Genomic DNA, 23,892 nt, shown 5'->3' with positions numbered 1-23,892 from the left:
TTCTCTTTAGTTCACCTTAAAACAGAGAACAATTTTAATTATTTAGCCTATTATTTATTCAACAGAGTTTCAGATTACCTAATTTCAGGTGGAAAACAGCAGAGAGGAAACTTCTGACCCTCTCTTCTTAGAATTAGTTTTCTTTAAAAAATGGTAAATTTGTGAACTATTCCCTATGTGTAAATGGCTTCCAACAGAAACTGTGCTCCCCATTCCTGACATATTTGACTTCCACAGAAGCATAAAAGATATACTGAACCCCAACCCAATTAATCGCCCAGCTCCAGACTGAGCGGCTATTGCCTTATTCAATGTCTGGAACTCTTTTTTACAAATAGAACTATGGGATCATCATAAAACAAATTACTCTCACTGTGAAATCATCATGACTGATACAGCAAACTGCCTATCTATTATCCTTTTATCCTTCCCCTTTTTTTTTTTTTTAACGAATAGAAGCCTGATTTTTCTGGAAGTAGCCACAAGCCCAGCTAAAACACCTGCCTCCCCAGACCCACTTGCAGCATTTGGCAGATATTGCTACTTCCTACTTATTTGTCAGAAGTCACTGGGATTTCAGGACCATTTCTGAAAAGATTGTAGACCATGAGCATGTGTTTTCTGGTCTCTGTCCCCCCCTTCCTGTCTGGAATAGAGATGGAAACCTATCTTCCCCTCAAGAGGATGAGTGCAAGAGGGGAAAGATGGAAGATCAGGACAGCATTGAGTCTATGTCCTCAGTGACCTCTTACTTACTTTAAACCACTGGACCCAGGCTTCTAGCTCTAGCTCATGCATCAAGAGACTACCAGAAAGGGTGTTCCCCATTATGGTTAAAGTACTATATTCACATAAGATAAGAACTTATCAAGCAAGAGCTTATTAACACTAAAAGATCTAAAATGGACACTTGTTTATCAGTTACTGGTTACCGAGCTTTGGTAAGTAACCCACACACAAACTTTTCAAGGCAATCAAATACTTAATTCAACTGATGCTAAAGACATACTAACAGTAGTTTCCAGAGTAAATTACCTTTTTTGTGATACTATAAAAAAATACGATAGGGCTAGGGAATATGTGTAATCTTCAGGACAGAAAGAGATAGGCTTTCAACGTACACAATGAAAGCAAATAACAATTCTCCCAGAGTGTGACCTCTCTCCCCAATGAGCTGGCCAGGAGGGGAGCGCCCAAGCAACCGGAACAGACTCCTGGATTTCGTGTATCAGTTCTGACTCAGCTCACTATCTGAAGGGCACTGCACAGAACATGATAACCTGAGCCTCCATTTCTTCTTCACCTACAAAATGGGGACGATGACTCCTGTTCTAGTACACAGGGTTGTGCAAAGGATCAAATAAGATAATAGGATAAATAAAGCTTCTTTATAAACTAAATTGCTACACAGATCAGGGCAACATGATTATGATTACCATATAAATATAAATGTATCCTTAATGATCTGGGAGGTGACTGTACAGCACACGGACTATCAGACCCAGCGCTTTCTCCACCTCCCCTCATTGACTGTTAGCCATTTCATTAGCACTAAAACAAATGAAGCAGGGAAAGTGCCTTCTCAGAAGCTAAAACTCAGAAAAGGCCTACTTGAATTAAAAAAAAAAAAAAAAAAAAAAAAAAAAAAAAAAAAAAAAAAAAAAACCAATTATAATGAAAGTTGCAGGGGTAAGGGAAGAGAGCAGGGAGGACAGGAGAGGAAGGAGAGTAGTTACATCACAATGTGGGGATAAAGGATAGTCCTAGATTCTCCCTTTGAAATGGTAACTCACTCCTTTAAGAAGATAGCTTTCTGTGACTCAATATAGCTGCTGACTAATTACTTAACAATACGTAGAAACCAGAGCAGTAAAAATACCTTGTAGAAAAAGACACTTGATTCTAAAGCAAATAACCCCACTTGCCCACTAGGAAACAGGCGTGTCTCAGGTGCACCAGACTGTCCGGTAGGTTTCCAGTGCTCGGATGACAGGCCGCCTCCCTCCTCCACATGCGGCCCCGCGTCCCCCCCACTCCTGCAAACACACAAAGAAATGAAGGGGATCCGATCAATCTCACTAAATGAGCCCCATATTTTTATGGGCGCTTGTAAGAATACATCAAGGTAGACGCAGAGACAGCCTTAAAGTAGTATTAATGGCAGCGGCAGCAGTCGGGGCGTTCGGGACCATTTGCCAAAGGGAACGGCATTAATGACTCGAATTACTAGAGCATGTACCCACGTCCTCAATTAAGTAAAGACTTCATAAAGAAAAATAAACGTGGGTTCCTTTCCAGGAATCCTGATAGTGAGAACATCAGAAGCACAGCATTAACATGCCTTATTCCAATGACACAAGCCCCAAAGCCTAAAAACACCCCACTGGTCCCCGAAGGATGCCTCCCTGCCTCGCTACAGGAACCGCCCTGCTCTGCCCAGGTGGCGGGGCTCTACCTTGCTGTTGTCAGCCCCCGTCATCCTGCAATAATGAATACCTCCCCCAAATAATGATAATAAAAGCCAGAGTGCTGTAGATGAGAAAAGAAGGCAAGGGTACATGGTATGGATACTTAGTGGAAAAGGAAGAGTATCTCAACTGCACAACTCATTCTTCCCATCACGGTTATGGGGAAAAAACATTTGTGATGGATTATTTCCTGTCACGTAAGCCTTTTAGGGGGTACCACGGCAGGCTGCCTTTTTTTTTTGTTTAAAAACAAAGTAAGGTCCACTTGTTAAATCTATGGCTCCTTCCCCAACCCTGGTTTTTAATTATAAAAAGGTGGATGCATTATTTTTAGTCTAATTATATTTCTTTAAAAATCAGAGTTCTTTCTGCCCAAAAGCAGCTCTTTCAGTGAAGAGAAGTAATGAACAGGCTTTGCTTTAACCGCTGCTGCCTGCAGTGGATTCAGGTCTGGGACATGTTAGGTCTTCCTGTAGAATTGCCTGGGCTACGGACAGGGAAGTGCTGTTTATGGAGGGACCACATGGGCCCGCCCCCGGGGGAGGAGGCAGGCCATCAGGATCCTGGCTGTAAGGGGGTCGGTAACATGAAGGCAATTTCCCAAGATGGAGATAATCTTCAGCAGAACACTTCTCAGGGAGGGTTCTCCATGATGTGAGAAGGAATACTCTAACATACCACTCATTTCCCATCTTCCTGAAGACAATTTTAAAAGTATAGTAGCTGTTATCTAAACTGTTAACCTGTCTTCTAAGGAAGCCCTCGTTCTTCTTAGAGCTTTTACTTCATCCTAAAATGCCAAACCCAGACTCAGAGCTCAATTGCTGGGGGAGGTGAGAAGTGCTCAATCTCCCTTTGCAAATAAAGGTGGAATGCAGTTTGAAGAAAAATCCAATTATTAGTCCGTCCTCGGTACTCAGATCTCTGGGTTTGACTGTATCCCCTGTACTGTATTTTTACCTTAAGGGAAAGTGGCGTAAGAACACAGGCTCTCTTGATCCAGGGCTTTCTGCTCATTAAGCTAGATGCTGGGTGTCCCCAGAGTAAAACAAAGACATTAACCACTTTTTGTGAGCCAAATAAAACTGTCAGACCAGAGTTTTTGATAGGACGTGTTTAATACTAGAAGACTTCGGATGTGATCCTGGCCTCACCAGAAATATCGTCGCAGGTGCTCAGGTCCGCATGGCGGAGAGTACGTCGACTTTGCGGAATGCATTCCGCGAGATGAGCAGCTCTCGAGGTGGAGAATAACATTAGTCCTCAATAGTGCTATGTTTTACAATAGGAATTAATTAAGCAGTAAACCGTGACAGTACATGCATCATGGTATCATAATCACAAGCCTCAGCTGCATTACAAGGCAAAAGGCCAAAGACTGAGAGCTTTCAACCGGCCTGGGAATGCAATTAGGCTGAAACGCTGTGTGTCCTGGAGAGCCTTGATGCCAGGCTAAAAATTCATAGCCATCACTCTCTCCCTCTAGGACACTAAAGTAATCCACTTCGCTAGAATTCTCGAGTAAGCCACCTTCCCTCACGATTCTTTCAAAGGTCAAATTAAAGGACAATGTGAAATCGGGAATGCCAATGACACCCCAAGGTAAGACCCTGCCAAAGGCCTCCTTCCTCCACTCACTGGCTGAGCTTTCTTTGTGAAGGTGTCCCAACCCTGCCCAAACATCTGTTTCACTCTCCTGCAAGACTCGCTACTTGGACCCGGCTTATGCATTAATAGCTTTATTGGACAACTGCTCCACAGTGGTTCAGAGCTGGTGTTTAAAAAGGGATAGAAAGGGATGGGAATATCAGCTAATAGATTTACCATCACCATTCAGTCAATTAACCCCACGTAATTGGTAAATGGCAAGCTGAACAATTTTCATTTCTACAGAAGAACGTTGAAGAAAGATACTAGCAGAGGACTAGAGTAATTCTTAGGGTAAACCACTCCAATCCAGCTCCCTTACCCATACTCGCTTAAACGGAAATGCAAGAAATGCAACTCGTCCCAATTAAGAATCCTAGATCTGGGGGCGCCTGGGTGGCTCAGATGGTTAAGCGTCTGCCTTCGGCTCGGGTCATGATTCCAGGGTCCTGGGATCGAGCCCCACATCGGGCTCCTGGCTCAGCGGGGAACCTGCTTCTCCTTCTCCCTCTGCCTCTCTCCCTGCTCATGCTCTCTCTCTCTGTATCTCTGTGTCTCAAATGAATAAATAAAATCTTTAAAAAAAAAAAAAAAAAAGAATCCTAGATCTGTAACAGTTTCGTTTAAATCTGAAACTCTAGAAGGGTTAAAAAAAAAAAAAAAAAACCTTATCAGACAAATCAGGCAACTTGGCAGGTTTGAGAGTGCATATTTATAGATTTCAGCAAAAAATGTACACAGAATATAAAAGTGACCATCAGCCATTAAACATTAAAAAAAATAACCCACACACAGCTGGGGTAGATTAAGTACTACTTCAAGTCATTTGAAAGTAGTAATAAAACAAAATTCAAACAGTGAACTAATCTACAAACCCACCCTGGAATTCAGAACGCAACCTTCTCTTTGGGTGTTAAAGAAAAGTTATTTATCAGCAGCCACTGTTAATGCAACAGACACATGTACTGTAACTATAGTAAAATTAAAAAGCACCCTTATCTTCACAAAACATCCAATTGTACTAATAGAAGTTTCCCCACTCCGCAAGTATTTCACAGTTGAGTTCATAAGAATAGATGTATGTGTTGTACAAGATAAGAGAAATGAGGAAAATATTTCTTTCCCTTCGAAGAGCTCTGGCAAAAGGTTACTCCATTGAATCACAAATGTTTATAACACTTGACTGAAATTCTTATCACTGTTTTCTCATGAAACTAGAAGCCTGGCCCCCAAGGCTTTTGCATTCCCATTCTCCCCCTCCCTCAGCCCACAGGCCAGTGTCAGCCAGCGGATTCGGAGGAATCCGTGCATTCCAGCACCATCGCCTCCTCAAGTGACCCGGTTTTCCCCACCTGCAACACCAGGCGAGGGAGATCATCCACGCGGAGCTCCGGAGCAGACTTCCAGGTAGCCTCAGCAACGAGCACTCCTCCCACCCCCCAAAATACTTCTGCAGGTGGCATCACCCGTGCTGACAGCGCAGGGCTGGCGTGACCTCCAGGGGCGAGGACACGACCCCAGGATGAAGTAGGCCTTGCAGCTTCTGGAAACGGTTGTGCTACAATGCATTTCTCTCACCTGCTGCAGAATGTGTCTCTCCCTCAGCGTCATTAACCTTCTGTGAAGTTCTACCAGTTCATCTAGGTAGGCCTGAAAGAGAAGAGTATCCCCCAAAAGAACAAGCACTTTAGGAAGCAATCCAAAAATAACACAACAACTAAACAGGAACACACAAGCAGCAGCTGGAGGTTCCCCATTCTAGCTCCCTTCCCCAGGCTGTGTGGAGTCGGTGCCCAAGGCTCCTGCAGACTGAGTCTCTCCTGGCCAACTGTTACCCTTACAAAGCTGGCTTTTTTACGAAGGGCAAATTCTTGCACTTATTTACTCTCAACAAGATTCAAGGGAGCGGACCCACCCTCTCCCAGTAACACCCTCTATAGGAAGAAAGGGTACTCAATGGTAAATTGTGAGTTGAAACATATTAGCACAGGCTTTTTTTTTTTAATTCTTCCATCTCAGATTAACTAGGAGAATAAAAGTCTAAATTTGAACATGGAAAGTATAAATGCACATAACCAATTATATCAGGACAAATTCTTTAAAAAAAAAAAAGGCTTTCCCAGTCATACCTAACAACATCACCAACATCTTATGAAAGACAGGAATGGCTATCCAAATTAGCATCTGGTTTGTCAAAAGCTCCCCTGAAGGGGCAGAAGTGCACCTCTCTTTCCATATGCTCAGACTCCGGAATCTTTGTCTGCATAACTGCATGGGTTTTCCTAGTGCCGTTTGCCATGAAGGCAAAGGAAAGGCGGGTGAAGCTTTAGTCAGGCCTGCCTTGATCCCGCAAAGCACCTTATGACCCTGCCCACAACAGGAGACTAACCCCCAACGAGTCTTGAAGTCAGATTTCGATTGCATGAAGTACACCTGGAAAGCACACTACACTGGGATCAGGTGTCCCGCTCACTTACGGCTGTGATTCCCCAATCCTCCACCATGGTTTTCTTACCTCCCAATTCAATGTCCCCAAAACCCCTTGGCAATGCAGGCATCATGGCAAATGGGAGCATAAGGGCCCCGCATCCCACTGAAGATATAGGCGAGACTTGGAGAACCCGAGAAGTGCTCATCATTTGGGGGTGTGGGGCACTTCCGATGAAGACATGGAAGGAGAGCCAGCACGGGTGGTCAAGGGAGACAGCAGGAAAGGGAAGCTAGTCGGTGCTACAGCACTCCCAGGAACGCCCTGGAAACCTACCTTGTCACATTCACCATTCTTTATTTGCTTATCTGATTTGCTTTGCTTTATTGGACTTTTCACTTCAAGAATCTAGGGATCAAAGAGAACACTGGTAAATTTGATTTCAGGCACTTCGTAGCGAACCGGCCCCCTAAACAAAGGCACTTAGGCATGAAATGTCATACAATAATATCACTTTCCAAATAGCATTTCTCCTATGTTTTCTTTCTTCTCTTCTAATCTCACTCTTTCTTGGAAAATAAAGGACTTCTATCTGAAATGCTGAGTCAGGGCAATAGACTTAAAAAAAAAAAAAAAGAAGTTGACGATAAGGAAATTGATCGAAGCTTCCAAGGCTGCTGCTTTTTTGTGACAACACTCTCACACATATGCACAGCAGCTGAGTTATACTGGATTATAGTCCCCTCTGGCAAGAATTTTTTCTTACTCATTCTGCTGTTTCAGCATGACTACCAGTGCTCAGCATGCTAGGGATGATAAAACAAACACTCAAATGCCCTTTTTAGTACCTGACTTTCAGAGTTAAAAATTACTCAGATCCACTAACTGGATGCAGCTTTGGAAATGAAGATGGCCATCAGTTACACTGGTTGCTCCCACCTTGGGATCCTCCGACTCAAGAAATAAAGGGGCAGGACTATCTTCTGTGTCTCAAGAAATGATGTGTTTACCCATGATAAAGTACCAAGTGCCTGCCCTTCCATCTGAACCGATTACAGCTTAGGGTACGAACGGAAGTTTTGCGTGCTGTTTATAAGCTTCCGTGGGGAGCTAGGTTTTTAATGAACTAGAAGGAGACACAAATTATTATTTAATAAATGCAGTTGGTTTATTGAGTCCTCAAAATTGAGGATTATAAGGGAAATATTTTTAAACGGGCCTTGTTTAAAATCGCTGAGATCCACTGAATTTATTGATGAGTGTTTACAAATGTATATAAACATAAAAAGCAAAGTAATTTGTCTTTTTCATGATAACCTCATTACCAAGTGAGTTATAATCAGAAGCTAATAATAATGAGGAAAATACCAAATAAAGGATATATTTACGAAGTCTCACGTTCATTCCTACTGCTCTTTATCCATTCTCTGCTCTGACACACACACACACACACACACACACACACACACAGTTCTGTTCAAAAGTCTACCATATTCCATAACACAAAATGACCTTAAAATGAGCCCACTTTTAGTAAGTTTCTGATTGGGCTCGGAAACTTAAGTTCAGGTCCTGGCCCTATTATTTAAAATTTTTGGACCTCAAAAAAGATGAGATGAAATAAACAAGATGAACATGATGAACAAGATTCAGCTGTAAAATGTTATACTACCAACAGTTCACCTGTTGGAGATATAGGACCATGACATTCTGGAAAAGACCAAATACTTTAAAAGGGTGTATTTTCCTTTGAATTTAGAATAATGCATGGGTAAGAAGTGAGCTTCAACAGATCTTTCCCGAGAATTGCCTCTATTTCTTCATTTTTAACATTAAGATAACCAGATGACCAACCTGACCAGGCTCAGTCACTTAAAATACAATGCTCTGGGCAACACAAGGAAATTACTTAATCGCTGGGGCAAGGCAATCATTTTTAACGTGCTGCACTGTAAAGGAAACCCAACACTCCACTATATTCAGAATTTCCTTCTCTATTGTTGTTGGAAATGAGACCTCAAGGGGAAACTCGGAGCTCGGAGACCTAGGAGTAAGTAGGTCAGTAGATGGCACTCCTCGCCAACTCAGACACGCGGTTGGGCAAAGCAGAGACCGTCGGCCGAGATTCCAGGCCAGAGAGAAAAACAGCGCCTGCGTGCTTGCCTTGTGCATTAGAAAACTGAATTGTATGCCATCATATCCCTCTCTGCAACCCCCCTTCACTGCACTCTGGGGGTCAAAGTGACTAAGGGCTCTACATTTGTAAGGCAACTCTGCTAACTAGGTTTAGAGAGTTCTACCACCTTCTCCTCAGAGCAGAAAATAGAACATTCGGGGCACTTAAGTCCCACCCTACACATTCCGTAAGTGCTCCAGCACAGAAGGCCAAACTACATTGAAATCCTAGTTTCTTTCTTCTGAAGCTGCAGTGGCAGGAACAAAAGCTCCGGGTGTCAGTGATCCGCCTCAAGTTACTGAGTGGCTGCCCAGAGAGGGCTCAGTTAATCTTCCTTCTTTGATCTCTCCCTGCTCCAAAATAAACAGCTTTGTCAAAACCTCATTCTGAGAGAGCTTGAGCCATGCTGAAGACAATTGTTTTATTTATGATCATTTCTTATCTTTAAGGAAACGACTCCAGAATATAAAAGTACAGCACCTTGTCTTCCATGGGCTTATTTCAAACCAGTTTAACTGGATGGACTCTTTAATTTCATTCAACATGCTTTGCAGGCTGAGAGGTAATTTATGATATTCTGAATATTAACTTGGGTCCAGTGGATCACTTCCTTCCCTCAAGGCCCCCACCCCCGCCCTTCTCATACATACTTTCAGCCAAAAAGGATCTGGAATTTTGATTTCATTTGAAACTCATGTAAGGGAGGTTTGAAGTTTAGTAATAATAGTAATACACATAAACACACAGCCCTCTGATTAAAATGGCACAGCACTCACTATTATTCCCTATTAAGCTTTACTGGAGACAGCGACCCAGACTGCCAAGATGCACCATTTATACACATGGTAGTCCCCTAAAACAGAACTAAGTTGCACTTCGATCCTTAATCTGAGGCTATGGCTTGAGAATCAAACTTTAAAGATTATTATATTTCTGTATCCCTTTGAGAGGACTGACAACTCAATTATTCAGGAGATGGATTCTCTACTGATAGGTCTTTCATGTTAATGATCGCTAGTAGCTCCTAACAATACTCAGGTTAATTACTTGCTTTGTTGACATGTGGCTCTCTGTTCACTTTTTATCAATAGTTAGAAAATGTTTGACTCAATTAGCACTTTCTCTTTTCCCTAGTCCCTGGAAGACTTGAGAACGGGTAAGGAAAACTCAGCTTTGTCTCGTAATTTACAGAAACTTGAGAGATCATTATCAACTTGAAGACAGAGCAACCCAGGAAACTCATACTCTGAAGGCCTAACTGTGAAACAGGAAGTCTGTTTTCATCTATTTTATTTGATGTGAAATTTCAAATTATCACACATACATTCAAATAAAGATGGAAAACACATTCTAGGGTGAAATTCAGGGGACTTTTATATTTTTAATTAATTTTCACTATTCCTCTTCACCGGCAGGGAGAACTAAGAAAGACTAGCTAATTTTTAAGAAGTCCTAAAACACGGACTTAAAGGGACAGCAACACACACCTGACCCGAAGCAGGTGATTTGAGGGGTTAAGAAATCAATACTAAACAAAGTTTTAAAACCCTTCTCTTGCTCTCTGTTCCAAGACAGCAACAAGGAGGTAAGTGCTCTTGCGGTACTACACCTATTTCCTACCCTAGACTAGCTAAAAGTGAAAGCATATGGACTTTCTTATTATGCTTATAGGTACATGGAGGAAGTGACATATAACTGAGTATTCCTGACAGATTGATGATTCATATGTGTGAAGCTACATTTGTCGAATAAACATATGCCAAGAAACCAGTGGTATGCTATCTAATTGGATAAAGTAATTTTTACCCTCACCAGATAGATGATACCATTCATTTTTTTTTAGTCTCGTTTTGCTAGACAGGTATTAAAAAAAAAAGAAAACTAACAAAGAATCCAAACCTTTCCCTGAAGCCAAGACTTGAGCCAAGTCAGCTCAAGCCTGCCCATCCAGGAAGTGTCGAGGGTGGTTTGAAAGGCAAGATGGGGGCTTTGTGGAGCTGCATTTATTTATCAAGCACAGTCTTAACCCTGACTGGGAATGAAGCTGAAGGGGCTTAAGGAGGGGCTTACCTAATACCCCTAACTCCTGACAGTGCCCTGCTGCTGCCCGTAAGGGACCCTGGTTCTAACACACTCCCCACCGGAAGCGGAAATCAGGGTTCCAGAGGCTTAAATTAAATATGCAAATATATTCAAAGTCCAAATTCTAACCTTTGCCAGCTTATACGGAAGCACAGATTTACAAAAGAAACTCAAGTTAGCTAGTTAGCCAGCCCAGGGCTCTTCCCAACTGATTGGCAGTGATGGTTATGCCCTTATTCTTCACCTGCCCCAGAAGTGCTTGATATGTGGCGGTAGGCAGCCACGTGAGAGGGGAGAGCCGGCCGGGCCAAGGGTACGACTGGCACTGGAGCTGGGGAACGCAGGGATGCAGGGAGGTAGGGTAAGGAGTAAGAATGTACTAACTCCTTGAACAGCCAGCCAGTCTGTAACAGATGACGAGGCTGGGCTTGCATTTACATGTAGTCCACAAAGAAACTGTATGAACACGGTGAGGCAGAGAACACTGATATTATTCCTACTCCATAATGAAGGCTTTAAGTTGTGGATAAACTTTATAAATGAGGTATTTTAAATTTTAAGAGATCTTATGCTTTATGCAAAATTTAAAAAGAAAATCTTCAGCTATAAAAATCACATTTCCCAGTAAAGCAAAGATCACAAATTCAAGGACAAGGCTGTTTAAAATTGTAGGACATCTGTGAAAGAGAATAATTTCAGAGAAGCTCAGTTCTTTTATTCTCAAGTTCATAATATTCATAGGGTAATGTGATTAAGCAATTATTTTAGAGGTCACAGGGAATCTGCCTAAACAAAGAGATAAGAATAGCTTACATAAATGAGTGTATCAACTCAATGCACTATGAGGCTTTTACAATATTCATGATATTTGAAATTAGTTTATTTTAGTATTTAAAATATCCCATTCTTAATCATTTAACAAAAGCTCTTCATCATAGCTTTCAAAGTTTTGCCTAGACCTTATCCAAATAACTTTATTCTGAATTGACTATTAAATTAATAAGGCTTCCTTTTTGCTTGATTCATAACAACGATAATGACCATTATTTATTCTGCATTTTATTAACTATTCCTTACAATTTCAAATGATGACCCTCTTTTCCTGGATGAGCACACAGGGGCAGAGCACCTATAATAATAATAAACATCTACTCTCATCAACTGAGTGCCCAGTAGGCATGAGCATGGCCTCTTGCTCTTTACAAATATAGTGTTCATCATTGTTCCAAGAGTCAGCAAGGCAGGTATTAATATCCCCGTTTATGGATGAGGAAACTGAGAATCAAAAGTTCAAAGTTAATTTCCCACCAGTACATTACTGTAAATTAGTAAAACAAAGAACCAGGCTTTATCCTAGCTCCAAAGGTTATATTCTTTCTAATTCATTAAATTAGCCTATTTACTGCCGAAGGGGGGGAAAAAAACCCCACGGGGATCAGGAGAAAATGAGCAACACTTTCTGTCACCGTCCCTTCCTGCGTTGATATAATTAACCCATCCGATGGAACACACTTTTCCCATGACAACAAAAGTTCTTTCACCCCAACTATGTGTTTATTCCGAAGGTTGTAGATTCCCATTTATTTGATAGTGAGAGAAATTTTGTTTAAAATTAAGGGATAAAAAGTTTTGTGTGCTTTGTAAAAATGATCACACCTCGTTTGGCAGAGTCCTGAAGAGTGCAAACCCAGCAATTTACCTGGTTGTTGTTGGTTTTTAATAAAGGTGGCGGGGGTTCGTGATGTAGGGGTGAAGAAGCTGAGCTGCTTTCACTGTCGCTACCGTCACTTAAGCTAACTCTGAAAAGAAACAGAAGTCAGATGCATCAGTCTACACAGTTCTTGAAATATCTGTGGAAATAGGCGCAGAGAGCAAGGAATCCAAACACTAATCACCAGAAACTTGGTGCAACTCCTACAACCGCTAACCCATACTGGTGCTTACTCTGGGTTGGAACCGTGTTAAGTGTTTTAGCGCCTATTTCTCACTTAATGACCCTTATTTCAACAGATGAGAAACGGACTTCAACTAGGTCACTCGCCTACGGTCGAGAGGTAAAAGGGGCGATTCTGGGATTCAAACCCAGGCTATGGTACCCGACGTTGGTGCTCAGCGGCTATATTGTACTGGCCCCATTTATTCTTATATCTCCCTGCTCCAACTCCACCCGCCTGCTATCACCAAGCATGTTACCCAAGCTGCCAGGTCAGCAAAATCAGATATTTTGTAGGTTACTACCCTTTAGTTTCCTTTTCCTCCTGCCTCTTTGCTATGGGTGAACCCAGGCTGTGGGAGTGGAAGCCCAAGATGCTAGACCCACACCAACTATTTCTACCGTGTAATGATTCAAGGCTGTCCCTAGTCTTGACCACTGCTACAATAATTCATTGGAAATATACTTCAGCAACATGAAGAGACAGTGTGTTTGGGATAACTGCTTTCGAGAAAGAGCGTATCTTTCAACAACCAAAGACAATATAAAAACATCACCCCTCCCCTGTTTTTTTCCTTTCAGAACAAAATAGCATTTTCTTTGTAGCCAGGGTAGGAGATATTTCTTTATTCTACTCTACTGAATGTATACCCTCCTTCTGAAGTGTCCTTCAGTGTTTGCTCTCTTTGGCTATACAGTCACCTAATATAATATTCTTTTCAGAAACAGAAAATGCTTTAGAAATCAGGATAGTTTTTCTTTTGCTCTGAATAGGCAATCACATTCCAGCTCTATAATATATTCAGATAGACAAGATACAAGATAGGAAATGAAAAGGATACGCTGGGACATCCTTTTAGCAAAAACTGATGGAACTTGTTTTTCTTAACTAAATTACATTAATGAAGTGTTCCGTTGAAGCGCTGCTTTAAAATGCTTCTTGACTGAAGTGGAAGGCTGAGTATTTAAACTGATTAAACAGTTGAGACTTCACAAGTGCAAGGAAGACCAAATGTTACATTGGCGCTGCTGTACTAACAGCACATGTCAGGTGGGGGGAAAGAAGCGAATCTCCAACAACGGGGATCACATCAGACAACGCACAAGCCTGAGCGATTTGACCCGCACCGACTCAGGGCAGGGGGCAGCAAGTGGGTGGGCAACGGCCAATCACGGAATATCCAGATTTTCTAAATAACAATAACTGGAAATTGGCTAAATAGGTCATGCATTTTTCATCAGGTAAATTTGAGAGCAGCCAGCAGTCAGGATTTTGGTGGTTATAAATATGCTCACTGCCACGTTCCAGTCCATTTTTAGACTTTCTGTCCTACCAGTTAGTTCCCTTCTTGTCAGATTCAAGAGTTCTAAAGGGAAATGTTATAACACCAAGGCTCCTTATTTTCTCCTATTCAAAAAAAATAAAAAATATATATATGTATATATATGGGTGAGTTTGGGAGACAAGGTGGAGAAAGAGGTATTGGATATAAGTATTGATTATGGCCACAGGCATCACTGGGAGATCTGAAAAGGCGTATATACTCCGGGAAGCCCTTCTCAAAGAACACTAAGGAATTACCGATTAGTAAACATCCGATCTGTCCAGCTGGGACTAAGATGGTATTCTTTTGAGGAATTTTAGGGCCTTCCACACAGTAATGGATAATGGGAAAAGATTTAATGTGATGTATTATAAATGTAATTGGATTTTAAGTTCAAGTAGATTCATATTTTTTCTACTCAAACACATTAAAGTAAGCATGCCTATTTGTTTTCCTCATGATAAAGAAATAAAACCCTCAAGGCAATTTCAAGTTGACTATTAATTATAAGTGACATGAATTACCATCTTATAATGTGGAATTATGCCTCACAGCATTAAAGCTACTTAAGGAACCTAATTGTCAGCACACTTAAAAGGAATTTATTTGCTGGAAAACACACACAGGTGATCCTAGTTTTAATTAGGTCACACACATAATTCACTGAAGCCAATTACGTATTTCTAACTACAAACAGCAAACATGCTTCCTCAAATTCTGAAGCTATAGCAATGGATCTACACAAACTCTTCAAATGAAAACGGAGTTGGTTTCAGCAGTGAGTCCTGCTACCTTGGCATAGACTTTCAAAAACAAGAACTCCTAGTAGGATGTTTTCCCCATAGAATTTTTAGAGGAAAAAAACCTCGCTGTCTGAGAAAAGGGATACACACAGTTCCCTGGAGAGAGGAATAAAAGCATGCCTAGGTGACCCAGCTTAAATGAATGTGACCATTTTCTGCCACTGTTTTTGGTGTTGCACACCTTTGCCGTGGTTATATACTGGTAAGTCTGGGGAAAAGGCATGATTCCATAACAGGGAGCTGCGTTCCTGCCAAGACACACTCACCTGCGGCTTCGGCTGCCTCCTCTATTTACAGGTCTCTCCATTTCGGAGTCATTGTCATTATCCTCTGCCTCATCTGATTCCTCCTCATTGTCATCGGAATGCAGATCTTTCATTATAGACCTTAAAGGACCTGAGGAATGACAGTGTACCACAATCAAACACACGACTTCATACACATTTAGTCATATTGGACACAGGGGACTGCTATCCAGCACAGAATGTTGGCCAAAAAATCAAAAACAAAACAAAACAAAACCAAAAAAAACACCCCCACTATCATATATATTTATACAATTGACAAGACATATTTGGTAGTTTCTGGACTGTAACATCTAAACAAAACACTACTGTTTTCATCACAACAGATGCCCCAGGATGTTCACTGGAAAATCTCTATTTCCTAGGAATGTTTTTCTATGTATTTTTTTCTTCCCTAAGAAAAATTACACCTAAAAAGGAACAGAAAGATCTATTAGTAAATTGAATGTTTTGTTAGGTTAATCCATGTATTGAAAAGTTGAGGCTAATAAATCACCGTGGTTGTAACTTGTTCTTGGCAATGCAGCCTTTGTGTGGTAGTTTTTGATCTATTAAGGTTTAGCTGTTCCTTTTATTTCAAGGTCAATTTCAGGTCAAGCAAGCATTTCAGTCAAGTTCAGATTATGAAGTATTTCAATTCCATGGTGTAATGTCCTATCTCTGATCTTCATATTGATCTTGGACACAAGGTCTTGTTCAAGCAACAATTTTATGCAGCCGATTTTTATTTTATCTTTTAAGAAATTCCTGGCAAAACACCAGCATATATTTGCATAAATAAAACCATATAATAAGTCAGGTGCCCAGAAAATTCAAGAGAGTATCCAGTATTAGACGGGAGAGAAAAAAATTAAGTCATAACTAGTTTGGACATAACTGGGGAAAAAACAAAAACAAAATTCAGCGTGGCTTATTTTCACTTGACTGCTCTAAATGTGATGAAAACAAGATCACTCTTTTTTATGTTAAAGAGATTGTGGAGGCAATCAAGAAAGTGAGAGAGGCACTTTTATTCTGGATTAGGCAATTCCTAAAGCCTAATCTAGGACATGAATATCTGAGTTCTCACTAAATCGGCTCTAAAATAAGTATTGATTCTCTGCAATCTCAGACTTTGCAAAACCGAAATTTCTCTACCTTTGGAAGTCAGTGTAACAAGAAATCTGATTAGCCAAAATGGTCAGTTTTATATATATAATATATACAAAATATATATAATATATATAAATATATATAATATAAAAATATAAAAAATATATTTTCCTGGAAGCTTAGCCTTAGCCCAAATACATACAACAATTTAATCCTTTTCAAAACATACAAGGCCATCAGGAATTGAGTATGGTCCATGAAAGAGGTCATGTGCAACATGATGCTCAAGAACAAATTATTCCTTCATATGATCTCACTTTTCATGTTAAAAAAAAAAAAAAAAAGGAGACCTTACTTGAAGATTTGCACACACCAAAAAGTATAAAATATATATTTAATGTTCTGGCTTAAATTTCTTTATTAGATTTCTTTCAATTTAAATTTCTTTAAGCTCAAGCAGAGGGAAAATAAATTTTAAAGACAGCAAACTAACACTTGCCAAAGAAAACAGGTCTATTAATCTGCAGAAAAAAAATAAATAAATAAAATGAAAGACTTCCAGGAGGGAGAGTAAAAACCTATTTCTCTGTGTCAGGGCCTCTCAACTCCAGCTTTTGCTATTGTATTTCCTTTGGGAGCTCCCCGGAATGGGCTGTGTGCGTCTATAATCCTTTTGTAAAATGGGACTCTGATGGCAGGGACTGGAAAAAGAGGAATTTCTAGAGGCCGGCCTCATACATCAGAACAATACTCAAGTGCATGCCTAGGGGAAATAAATACAACTGCATAAAAGCCAAGTTATCATTCCAATAATAAAACAGTAGAAAACAGGCCATAAATCAACTCATTAAGATGTTTTACGAGGAAAATGTCCCATTGTTTGCCTGGGAGATACTGATACCTTGTTGCCGGGGCTGGGACGGTGTGAAGCTGGAGCTGGAGCTGGAGCTGGAGCTGGCAGGGCTGGGTTGTTCAGACTTTAAAGAAGAAGAGAAAGCCATCATCAATAAATTTATGGGACACTACACATCTAAAATTAAAGAACAACATCACTGCTCAAAAATACTTTGCTCTGCAAAAACCGTCCGATGCTGTGCAAGAAAAATGAATACACATTGCATTATGCCAAAAACAGTGACACAGGAGAATCACGGTATCCTTTTTGTTTTGTCCACCATGTTTTTACTAGATGCAGAAACAAGTATATAAACTCAAGGATGATGAGACAAACACCTGGGTGTTGACATGACAGCTTTGATTTCACTCCTGTGTTTGCTGCTATCCAAATCTCTTTCTAAAAAGATTACCTTGATTACCCTTTCTGCAATCTTTGATTGACTCAACTGGTTAAAACATAGTGGTAATGAGGCCAAGGTCATTAGTTCAATCACATTACGAGCCAGTTAATTTCACTCTGGTCCAAGGCCATGACCCAACTCTAACCCCATTCATCCACAGTTCACAAATGGAGGTAATGTTCACAAGGAGATCTGGCCAAGTCCCACAAATGAGTCAATGGGAAATATTGCCACTACTTTAAACACACACACACACACCACCCTCTAAATCCACAGCCTATGTATGCAGGGAAAGAGCATCACACACATGCCCCACTCTCTCACCATAAATTCTCCTCATCCCCTAATACCCGGAACAAGGTCCACATCCTCCTTTACCTGTCCAACTCACAGTTGTCTTCCTTCTCCAAACCCACTGAAAATGTGGATCTCATCTGTTTGCTTATCTGATGTGCTGCACTGTTATGCTGCCTCTGATGTGTGTGTTTCCTCTCCAGTAGACTGCAGGGACTTGAAAAGGCAGGGGTGCGGGGGTCTGTCTTGTGCTTGTTATCCACTCATACTTAGCATAATGCACTGCATACAGCAGGCACTCTGCATCTGGGACTGAAGGCAGAGCATTAGGTCCTCTGCTCTACCTGCCAGTTTTTATGAGGCTTTACAGTAGGTAAAGGTGGGAAGAACAAATACATGGACAGAAGTGTGCAAAGAAATTGATCATACCATCAACACACTTGAATTTTACGTATTTAGGCCAAATTGAAAATAACTTAATGTTGGACTATTTCTATCCCATTTCTAATGTGCTCACAGTCTCAACTATACACTTGTTATTTGAGACATAGATGAGGCCTTTTCACGTACAGGACATTATCTTTCTTCTTTTGACTTCGCTCATTGGATGACCCAAGTTATCGGGGCCACGTGGAAGACAAACTAAGAGCACCATCAGAAGCCACTAAATGAGGAGGAGAATCTCAGTTCAGTTGATAATGCAGTTTTCTCACCACAGATTTTTTTTTTTTTTTCCATCTCCCTTCTCAGCACTGAATCCCAACCCCCTTCTCTGCAAGCAACACCAAGATCCAGACTCGGACACAAGGAAGCACTTTCAAGCATTCCTAATGCACACTTCACATCCTCAGGCTGGATGGGAAAACAGGTGTCAGCAATCTACCACTCATTCCGCAGGAAAAGAGCCAGACAGGATCTCTAATGAGCGGCAGGCGGCCACCAACCCTTTACCACTGTAAGATTTACTTGAGCTTTGCAGTATAACGTCCAACACATTGCTGTCTGTGGCCCACAAAGAAAAGCTGGTTTACAAGCACAAACGCCTGTGTGAGGGACTCTTCATTTCTGTTGAGTGGCTCTTCCACTGTTGAGCCACAAAAGTGAGCTACACACTGCAAGGGCATTCAGTTAGCAGTTATGTGCAATGCCCAGCTGCAAAACATTTCTCCTCTCCAAGTTGCTCTTTTCAGCCATGAAAAGTGTCTGCAAATGGTATTATTTTGATAGCTCTGGAAACCATTTGGGAGCCAAAAAAGAGGTTTCCTTACAGTGAGTGGAGAGAGCTCTAATTCCCCCTCCTGCTGGACCAGTCATGTTGCACTGGACTTAAAGGAGCCATTCTGCCAGAGCTATTTGCTGAGAGTGACACTAATCAGGAAAGCAAGAGGGGATGGTGGCCATCTCCCCGACCACCCCATGCTAAACTTGATCCATCTGTCTCAAGCCTCATGCCAATGCCAGAACCAAACCTGCAGGCAGCCTTCTTTTAGCTTCTTAACCACAAACAAGGTTAGTAAATCCAGTTACCAACCCTCAGAAAATTGACGAAGAGTAAAGAACATAATACAACAGGAGAAAAAGGCTTTCATTCAATGTTTATCATTACCACCATGCCTGATCCACAAAGCATTTAAGGTTTATGGTATAAGACACATTAATTCACCGACAATATTAAAAGAGAAACTTTAAAGCAACAGAGGTGATTGGAGAAGGATAAACTGTTGAATGATGGGCAGCAAATCCAATGTCCTGGAAGCTTTTTGTAACCAGGACAAGGATTTGTGGTTTTGGAGCCAAGGAGACCCCTTGGGATGATCAAAGACAGGGAGTCTCACAATTTCATGGGCATTAGAATTACCTGGAGGACTTGTTAAGACACAGACAGCTGGGTCCCACTCCAGAGTTTCTGAGTCAATAATTCTGGGATAGGGATGAGAACCTAGATTCCATAAAAAGTTTCCAAGTGATGCTGCTGCCACGGTTCTGGGGACCAACCAGACTTTTAAGAACCAATGATCAAGGCTCCAGAGATTTGCAGCCATGGATATTCATCAGAATCAGTCGGGGGCATTCTATACATAAGGAAATTCTGATTAAGTGGGTTTGGTGTGGGGGGTCCAGGCATATTTTGTTCAAACAAATGATATTAATGACAATTCCAAGTAAAACACCACTGATACTATGTTAGTCATTTCTTTTCCTCTAAATGCAAAAGCATGTTTTGGAAAGAATCACAAATCTAAGAAAGCATAAGAGAAAAAAAAAAAAAGCATCGTGAGAAAAATTAGAAACTTACTGATGTATCCAGAAGTAGCATCCCTGCATACTCATCAAAGTATTTTGCAAGAAAACACCCGGAAAGAATGCAATTACCTCTCAATAAAAACATCTAAGAAGCATGTACAAAATCATGTCATAGTGGATGGACCTTAAACTTACCTAGCCAGACCAGGACAGAATTCAACTAAATGGTAACTGTTCAAAAAGCCATTCTGCTACTAGATGAGGGTGACACAGTCTTCTATTTTATCAAATCCAACCGAACGGAGCTGTTGTTCACTTTCAGTCTGTATTTTATTTGAAAATAAAATCATATTTATTCTCCAAAAATGCAAATCAAGGATGATTTTATAACCTAGAAAATGTTGTTTGGTTTATTTTTTAAAATATTCACCATAAACAGAGCTAGAGTAAGGTCTTTAAAGTACCCAAGGACTGAAAAGATTACTGCATCCTCTTTTCCCCTCCTTACGTGTATATGTGCCAAAACCTAAATACAGGGAACTTCAACGAGGTTCTGATTTTTCCCATTACTAATTTGATACTTGTTTTTGAAATATCAAAATTCTCCCCACTAAAAAAAAACTTTTGACTTCTTCCTGTTGATACCCAAAGTCACATGTTTAGCTTACCTCCTGAGTAATCAAACACTAGACATGAAGTGTCTTTAAATGGCATGCTCCACAGTGACAAAGTCTAGTCTTAAGAACCTCAAATTCGGGAGACAAACCTTAAGAGACTCTTAACTACAGGAAACAAACTGAGGGTTGCAGGAGGGGAGGTGGTGAAGGGCTGGGGTAACTGGGTGATGGGCATTAAGGAGGGCACATGATGTAATGAGCACTGGGTGTTACATGCAACTGATGATGAATCACTAAACTCTACGTCTGAAACTAATAATACACTACATGTTAATTAAGTGAATTTAAATTTAAAAAAAACTCAAATTCTATGACAATCACTATCATATCAAACATTCATTGAGTGTTAAAATTTAGAAATCTCTCACCTTGCCTGCTCAAGCCTTTTCCCAATATCTAATAAAAACCTGACTTTATTCAGATTAAAAAAAAAAAATCTTAAGTTCTATTGCTTACTGTGTAGGTTTTTGGGAAGACTGCTTAGGCATTAATGTCCTCATATAGTGAGGGCACTGAGCCTCATGTAGAAGTAAAGTAAAAACTCCTAGCCCTCTACTCTTCCAGTGGTAGCTAATCAACATTTGGTTGCTCCTCTTATTTACAATAGACCACATACTCCTCTTTTGCCTAAAACAAGATATATCTTTACTACCAAAACAATGGCCTACCAAGATTTGCAATGGAATCTTCAACATTAAATGGCTATGCAAAATCATTTTGTAATGGATTTTCAATGGAGGATTATTTTTGTCCAAGACAAGTAAGAAAAACCACATGTTTACAACTCCTACAAGTTAAGTGCTTCAAAAGAGAACACCTATCAAGGCAGGTCAGGCGAGAGGGCTGGTAAAATCTGGCATTGTTTCTTAACACTGGCAGCAGGCTTCCTCCTTAGGTAATCAGAAGATAAAAGTTCCATCTTTTCTCACAGGCAACATATATTTATGACCAGAATTTCAACTGGATCTTTAAAACAATCAAAATAAAGAAAAAGGGGAAGAATAACGTACACCTTTTTTTTTCTTCAGGGGAAAGGGAGAGAATACAGTCTAAGCAGTTAAACAGAAATTATTTTAGACACATTGCTACATTTTTTCACAAAATTTCTACGTTGTTTAGAAAAAGAAAACACATAGCCTGCAATAAAAATTCTCTCTTTTTTTGCACAAATATCCAGAAAGACTATGTCAAGGGTGAGTACTAATCAAAGAAAACACAAATGTAAATATACTTTTATTTACGTCTCTATTCAATTTCCATGACTGAGCTACTAGGTTCTTGTCAGTTTAGTGCTTCCTTCACTACAAATTAATAATCATCTGACACTTTTTTTTTCTTAGCATATAGTATCATTTAAAAGACTGTCTCATTTATAACGGATGTGGACTGAATTTACGGTGGCAGTCATTTCACAATATACACATTTATAACACTGTATTAGCTTAAGGTGTGTAACATGATTTGATACATCAATTATAGCTTGATAAAACTGAAAAAAAAGAACTACCTTATTTAGTAATAAGAAACTTACTGTAAGAAACCTTATTTAGTAGTAAGAAACCTTCTGTAAGAAACTGAGGATAATCCAACTCAACTTTCAAGTATACATTTAATACATTTTTAAAGAAAAATGACATCCATTTTAAACAACTGTGGAAAATGTTCATCACACAAATGCATTCTCTTACCAATTCCCATCGATAGCTAACATATTGTGATAGCTGTTTCAATAAAAGGTAAGCTCACAGTTAAGCAAAGAACTAAGGATTTAAAAGTTGTGAAATAACACTTACATTAAGTTAATCTAACAAGAATGATGCAAGAGTGACTCGTCAAAAAGCTAGAAATGAGAACTTTTATTTCAGTTTTACATTAATACCTGCTTCAAAATAAGCATGCTAAAAGAACAAAATTTTATTTTTTTAAAGATTTATTTGACAGAGAGAAAGAGGGAGGGAACACAAGCAGGGGGAGAGGCAGAGGGAGAAGCAGACACCCTACTGAGCAGGGAGCCGGCAGGGGGCTGGATCCAGGAACCCTGAGATCATGACCTGAGTCGAAGGCAGACACTTAACCAATTGAGCCACCCAGGCACCCCAAGAACAAAACTTTATTATATAGAAAGGTATATGAAAATCCAATTGGACAAACATCAGTCAATAACTCTAACCTCTTAATATATCTTTGTGTAGCCTTATCATATTATTTCATTCGCTCTACCATGAGAAGGGCAAGTGCTACATACTGAATATGTCCCACCAAAATCCCTATGTTAAAGTCCTAAACCCCCATGTGATGGTATTTGGAGATGGGGCCTTTGGGAAGTGATTAAGTTTAGATGTGGTCATGAGGGTGGGGCTTTCATGATGTGATTAGTGCCCTTATTTAGAAGAGACACCAGAGAGCTTGCTCCCTGTCTCACTCACCGCCCAGCATGTGAAGACACAGTGAGAAGGTAACCAGATCCAAGTCAAGAAAATAACCCTCAGAGAGGAACCAAATCAGACAGCACCTTGATCTTGGCTTTCCCAGCCTCCAGTACAGTAGGAAATAAATCCCTGTTGTTTAAGCCACCTAACTCTACGGTATTTTGTTATGGCAGCCCAAGCTGATTAAGACAAAAGGACATATTTTTTATCCCCATTTTATTGCTGATGGAACTAAAGCACAATAAGATTAAGTGGCCAGTAGGTAATATTTAGGTGGATTAGCACCAAGTTTTCTGACTTCTCATCCAGTTCTCTTTCTACTACACCTATTAACCTTGAAAAGGTGGAATTAATTTAAAGCAGTATTCTGAACACACTAACACCCTTTTATAACACCAGTCAGGGAACAGAGTCTTCTATGTCACTGTGAAAGCTGCCCTGAATATCCCTCTGTTCCTAAGGGATATCTTGCGATTGGCACCCAAGGCAAACCAGTGATAAAACAAAATACTTCATCCCTGGGTCTGAATGGGTGCGTCTGTGTCGATTGCTTCTAACATTTGTCCAATCGATACTACAAGAGATCCTGGGTACTCACCTCACTAGTTCGATAAGTTTTGTTTTTAAAAGCAAGGACTTTTCTCCTAGAATGGCATTGGTACTGATCAAGAAGACTGACATCAGACAACCC

At 40.4% G+C, this 23,892-nt stretch overlaps 1 protein-coding gene across 1 annotated transcript in view; it reads right to left on the bottom strand.

The window, feature by feature from the left end:
• MLLT3 (MLLT3 super elongation complex subunit) overlaps positions 1-23,892 on the bottom strand; it is a 288,667-nt gene that overhangs the window by 10,604 nt on the left and 254,171 nt on the right. The window contains exons 6-10 of the mRNA XM_032392353.1: positions 17,161-17,236; positions 15,129-15,258; positions 12,501-12,600; positions 6,880-6,951; positions 5,694-5,765 (exon numbers count right to left, since the gene is read on the bottom strand). Of these exons, the coding sequence (XP_032248244.1) occupies positions 5,694-5,765; positions 6,880-6,951; positions 12,501-12,600; positions 15,129-15,258; positions 17,161-17,236 (450 nt within the window). The remainder of the gene's footprint in view (positions 1-5,693; positions 5,766-6,879; positions 6,952-12,500; positions 12,601-15,128; positions 15,259-17,160; positions 17,237-23,892) is intronic.

The sequence above is a fragment of the Phoca vitulina genome, unplaced genomic scaffold (genome assembly GCF_004348235.1).
Source record: "Phoca vitulina isolate PV1807 unplaced genomic scaffold, GSC_HSeal_1.0 scaffold67, whole genome shotgun sequence".
NCBI classification, from domain to species: Eukaryota; Metazoa; Chordata; class Mammalia; order Carnivora; family Phocidae; genus Phoca; species Phoca vitulina.
This window is presented reverse-complemented; position numbering and strand designations above follow the sequence as displayed.